The sequence below is a fragment of the Chaetura pelagica genome, unplaced genomic scaffold (genome assembly GCF_000747805.2).
Source record: "Chaetura pelagica isolate M959 unplaced genomic scaffold, ChaPel_1.0 scaffold20, whole genome shotgun sequence".
Classification (NCBI taxonomy): domain Eukaryota; kingdom Metazoa; phylum Chordata; class Aves; order Apodiformes; family Apodidae; genus Chaetura; species Chaetura pelagica.
In genome coordinates, this window is record NW_009951958.1 from 3249478 (window position 1) to 3255135 (window position 5658).

Below are 5658 nucleotides of genomic sequence, written 5' to 3' on the forward strand. Positions count from 1 at the left end.
GCCTGGGAGAGGAATTATTGCTGGGATTCAAATGGGGAACATGGATGGAACAAAATAAAACCTGCTCAAGCTCCCCAAGCATCTGCTGACCTGTTTTTTATTACACAGTACACCCTGCAAGAAGCCCTCCTGATGGCCCCACAGCCACATCCCAGTGCATCCCATTGTATCCCAACCAGGATGGTGGAGCCAGTCCCACTCTGCTCCCAGCAACATGTGGCCCTGCTTGGCCCTCACCCTGGGCACCCAAGGTTCCTGAGGACAGACACCACTTTCTTAAAAAAAACAAAAATAAAGCATCAAGCTAAAAAGACCCAAGAGAAGAAATGCTCTGCCCGGGGCAGGCTCAAGCCCTGTGCCCCACTCCCAGCTCAAGTTAAAATCCAAACCAGAAATAAAATGGCATCAGTTTTAAAACTCAAATCCCCAAACTCCTCATGTCCTCAAAGGGTGCTGGTGTGTGGGAGCTGAGCACGTGTCAGCAGTGGGGAGCACCCACCACCTGGGGAGCTCACTTCTCCGAGCTCGGTCTCTTGAGCACGGCGCTGTACTTGAGGGGGGCACCATCTGACGTCAGCACCACCTCCACCAGTGTGAAAATGGTGATCACCTTCAGTGAGGGAGAGAAAGACAGAAGAGAGTTTTTCAGGTAGCTTGGCATCACATCATGATTTGCTTAGAGCAGCCCTGGCTTTTGCTGCCTGCAGCAGCCATCAGGAGACAGGGAATGGAGCAGGATGGCTTCAAAAGCTCTGCTGGGGTCCAGCAGACTCCTGGAGCTGGACTCAGTGTCTTCAAGGGCAACACCACTGAACTGCAAAGCCAGCAGGGAACCCAAACTGACCTAAATGAGCTTCTCCAAACATCCTCACTTCCTCCAGCCTTCTTAATTCTTTGCACAGCCCAGGAAGGAGCATGGGTGATTGTGCCCTCAGCTTTGGGGCCCAACCTCCTGTAAAACCTGCCTATGTCTCCCTTCTCCAGCTGGAGAAAACATATCATCCCTTAAGGAAGCAACTTGGCCACAAGTCAACAGTGAGCTGCAGCAAGAAAGGTTTTCCACATGGTGCTGAGCATTTTCTCAGCATCCTACAAGGAGGGAATGACCCCTTTGTGTCCCCACAGTGAGAGGAGAACCGGGGAGGGAGTATGATGGATGAGACAGACACAAGGGAATAAATACCCCAGAAAATCAATCCCTCCTGTTCAGGAATGTTCTGCTGCCTGTTTCCATTTCCCTAGCCCTCTGACTCCACCTCTTTGTGACATTGTGTGGATTAGAAATGTAAAGTATCAGCCAGGTCTCTCCACAAGGTGCAGTTAACAGGCTGCTGGGAACACAGGGAAGCAGCTGCCCTGGGGCTGTGGCCAGGCATTTGGGCACTTCACTTGCTGGAACCTGTCCCCAAGCCCTGGGCTGCAGCAAGGCTTCACAGGGCCATCTGCTCAGGTCTGGCCCTCAGGAGGAGCGGGCACAGAGCCACCAACCAGCATAACCTTGTCAAACCCTTCCCAGCTCATCCAGCACCAGCCACTCCAGATTAATCATTCAGAACAGGAAAATCTCATTGAGACTTAAACGTATCCAAGTGGCCAGTGAGGAGCAAAGCCCAGGGAAATCCTTCTGCAGGCAGCTGCTGGGATAGCTGCCAGCTATCCAGCACCAGCCCCTGGCAGGAGGGTGAGGGGTGGTGGACATGGGACAGTCCCCCCACATCTGGGGGAGTCAAAGGGGGATTATCAGGGCTGTCCCTTGCAATCCTGCCCCATCCCTTTGCTGCACAGCCAGGGAACAGCACAATTTCACATCAAATTTCCCAGTTCTTAGATTCGCTTCATATTTAAGCCCTGAGTAATTGTCCACTCAGGTCCTGGCCATCTGGAGCTCAGGGAGAGATGGGGGCAACACCTCCCCTCTGCAGCAGGGCCAGACAGCCCAGAATCCTGCACGGCTTCCTCTGAACAGCCTTCCCTGATGTTCCTGCTGCCTGACTGGGCTGAGCCAAACTGGGAAGCAGAGGCCAAGCACCAGGGTCAGGTTGGGAGCAGGGAGTGCTCAGTGCCACAGGTTGTCCAGGTGACATCTCCCACAGTTCAGCAAGGCTCCCAGGGGATCCAGCTCATCCCAGGGCTGTAGATTTATCGACCTGGGGATCTGCTGGCTTGGTAGAAAGCTTAGAGCCTGCTCCCAGAGGAGGGCTCCTGTGTTTTCATAGGAGGTGTGGTGGGTTTGTGGAGAAGTTTCCTCTATTGCTGAGTGTTTGCTTAACCAAAACAGGCCTTGCTCATGCTGGGGCATCATCTTTCATGTGGGTCCCTGCTAGGGTGTAAGTGATACCTGCTCCTGTAGGAAAGGAGGAACCGAGGCCACTTTAGGATGTAGCCAGGGAGCTTCTCTGAGCCAAGCAGAGAAAGGAAAGCTTAGCTTCAAAGGGAGGGAGGCCTGCAGAAACCCCTGCAGCAGATGGGGAGCTGGGCTGGCTCTGACCACAACATATCCCTTGGGAAGGAAGCTACTTTCCAGGACACACATCATACCAGCTGGGAGGGTTAGGCTGGCCTAGAGTCCTTTTAATCCAGCCCAGGATAGGTTGTGCTAGACTTGATCAGAAAGGGTGTTCAAGTGCAGAGCCCCAAGAACGGTTCAGGGAGAAGGTGGGATTCAGTCCCCCCCCCGTGCCCACCCAGGCAGCAGGCAGGGATCACAGCAGTCAACACAGCTGTGATTTTATAGCAATGCCAGACAAAAGCTGGCAAAGCAGCAACACTTAATCAAGCCAGACAAATGCGATTGCTCCCTTTGATTGAGTTACCAAGTTAACAGATGACAGGGACACAAGAGAGAGATTTCTAGATGCTGTTAAACTGTTTGATACTGCATCTCTGGAAGTCTGACTTCAAAAATTCCTCCTAATTGGGTCTCAACCCTGTCACAGGGATGGAAACCTGATAGAAGGGCTGTGACAGTGAGGGGGCAAGGAATACCAGGATGGGGGGAAGGGTCTAGACAGGCATTGCCTTTGCCTTGATGTTACTTAACATCTTAATTGATGATCTGGAAGAAGGAAGTAAACAGCATGTTAATTCAATTTCTGAGGAAAGTGAATTAGGAGGCAGGGCACACAGCAGGCAGGGCAGAGTCTGAAGGCCATGGAGGGGTCAGATGTGGAGGCAGCAATGGGACAGAGCAGGGCTGGATGGCATAGGAGGTTGAGGCTAAAGTTGAGCTTGCTAGGGACAGAACACATAAGGACAGCAGACCCTATAGCCTGCAAGGCAGTCCTATCTCCTGGACCTGTCCCTGAAGAGATTGTCAGATTCATCAGTTGCACACAGCCTCCACACCAGTTCCCTGGTGTTGTGAGCCTGTCCTGCACTGGGGTGTCTTACCTGGGGCACAGATTCCTGCTCCAGCTTCTCTGGCTCCCACATGAGTGTCAGCTCTGGCTTTCTCCCCACCTTCTGGAAGTTGAAGCCCAGCAAGGGCAATGCCTGTGGGCAGGGAGTACGTTATCATAGAATCATAGAATCTTTTAGGTTGGAAAGACCTTTAAGATCATCAAGTCCAACATTTAACCCTACTCTACACCATGTTCATTCCTAAACCATATCCCCAAGCACGACATCTATACCACCTTTCTTTAACAGGCAGGATGCAGCAGCCCCTGGGCACAAGCCCAGCACCTGAATCAGTGGCTGCTGCGACACACAAACAGCCCACGTACCACGCTGTATGTCCTGTTTAAAGATGTCACTGCCAGCCATGTAACCAGGTTATTAAGAGAAGACGCTGTCACTAACCACTGGTGCTGGCCTGCAGTGGTGCTGTCACAGCCCTGATAAGCTGCCTGACTAAATGAGATGAAAAGCAGCCTCTCCCTCTTTCCTCTCTCCACCTCCGTGCTGACCTCTGTCCTTTGAATCTGTTTTTATTCTCTTTTGCCTAGACCAGATCATCCTGGGCACTCAGCTGGGAGAAACTGGCCCTCAGAGACTGGGCTGCTCCAGATGCTCCCAGCTCCTTGTGCCAAGGAATGGAGGGGAAATCCCATGAAGGCTCTGTGCCCTCCAGATAGCCCAGCCTGGGCACAGCTCTGCCTGCTGAAACCTCTCTGCTGAGGCAATGTTGGCACTATCTCACACTGGTGAGATACTTACATTGCAGTAGATGCGCTTCTGGACTCCAAACTTCAGCACCAGGACATCAAAAGCCTCGTTCAAGACACCCATCACCATGGCCTCTGACTCCAGAGGACCACACTCCTGCCAAGAGACAGAGATGTCACTACACCAGCATCCTCCATCCAACCGTCCCCAAGGGAAGCCAGTGCTGCAAGGCCTGGAGATCTGGTAGTGGCAGTAATTCACACATCCCCTCACTGTTTGCCTCAGCCTCTGCCTGGTGGCATCTAGACTGAGCCTTCCTGGGGAAATCCAGAGGTGTGATGGGGGCAGGTGGTCTTGGCTCTCACCCTGACGAAGACAGCGAAGAAGAGGTCAGCGCTGAGCTCCTGCACCCTCTTGGAAGCCATCTTCCGGTCGTTGCAGTGGTCTGCCTGTTTCTGGATGGCCTCTTTCTCCATCTTGATGGGGGAGCTGGCACCTGGGGAAGTGGACAAGTGAAAATGACATGCCCGTGCTCCCTCCTGCTCCAGAGCCATCCTGTGGCAGCCTGGACACAGACACCCAACTTGCCCCCGTGTTCCTGAGAGTCGAGGGGACCCACAACCCCGGGAAACCCGAGGCCAATCCGGGGGCAGCCTGGACACAGACCCCCAACTTGCCCCCGTGTTCCTGAGAGTCGAGGGTACCCACAAGCCAGGGAGCTGCCCCTTGGGATGCAGACTACAAGCATCCAGCATGCATGGCAGGCAAGGCAGGAACCTGGGAGCCCTGCCTGTGCCAGGCACAGCCACCCCCTTCCCTCACAGCACCCAGAGGTGCTCCACCAGTGGCAGGGGCACCCACCGAGCGAGGCGGAGAGGAGACGGTGCACGATGAGGTCCGCATAGCGGCGGATGGGCGAGGTGAAGTGCGTGTAGAAGGGCACGTTCAGCGCGTAGTGGCGAAAGAGGGTCTCGTTCTTCAGGACGCCAGTGCAGAAGTAGAGAGCCATCTGAAAGGGGTGAGAAGTGAGGGAAGGGGATGAGGAAGGATAGTGGCAGGATCCTGCATGAGGTTAGAGGGTGTGTGTGTGTGTGTCACAGGCCTCCAGCTGCTGGTGGTCATTCACCTGCTGCTCTGGTCGGGCTGCACAGGGATTAGGTGGAGGATTAGGTGCTGCAGGAACTGAGCACAGAGCAAAGGGGGCAAAGCCACTGCAGGGACCTGCTGGCTGCTAGTTGACCCTGATTGGCACCAAGAACTGAAACAACTTTCATGTCATGGGTTTAAGCAACTTCCTGCTTCTGCTCAGGCCCTGGGCTCATTTGCCATCCCCCCAGCTTGCAGAGGAGAGCCCAGCCTGTTCCAGGCCAGCCATGGATGCTCTGGGTCTGGCTGCACGCTCTGCACACCCATCACCCCTGCTTGGAGAGCACCAGTGGCTGGGATGAATGGCTCTCCAATTCACCAAGGAGGAGGAGACAGCCCTGCTGTGATCCCTGCTGCTCCATCCCACAATGACAGCTGGTAAGCCGAGTGGCTGGGCCGGCCGGG

General features: G+C 54.3%; 1 protein-coding gene across 1 annotated transcript in view; it reads right to left on the reverse strand.

Moving 5' to 3' along the window:
* Nucleotides 1–511: 511 nt before the first annotated feature.
* DIS3L2 (DIS3 like 3'-5' exoribonuclease 2) overlaps nt 512–5658 on the reverse strand; it is a 167093-nt gene continuing 161946 nt past the window's right edge. The window contains 5 exon segments of the mRNA XM_009999669.1: nt 512–610; nt 3391–3492; nt 4159–4263; nt 4473–4603; nt 4969–5116. Coding sequence (XP_009997971.1) covers nt 512–610; nt 3391–3492; nt 4159–4263; nt 4473–4603; nt 4969–5116 — 585 coding nt within the window.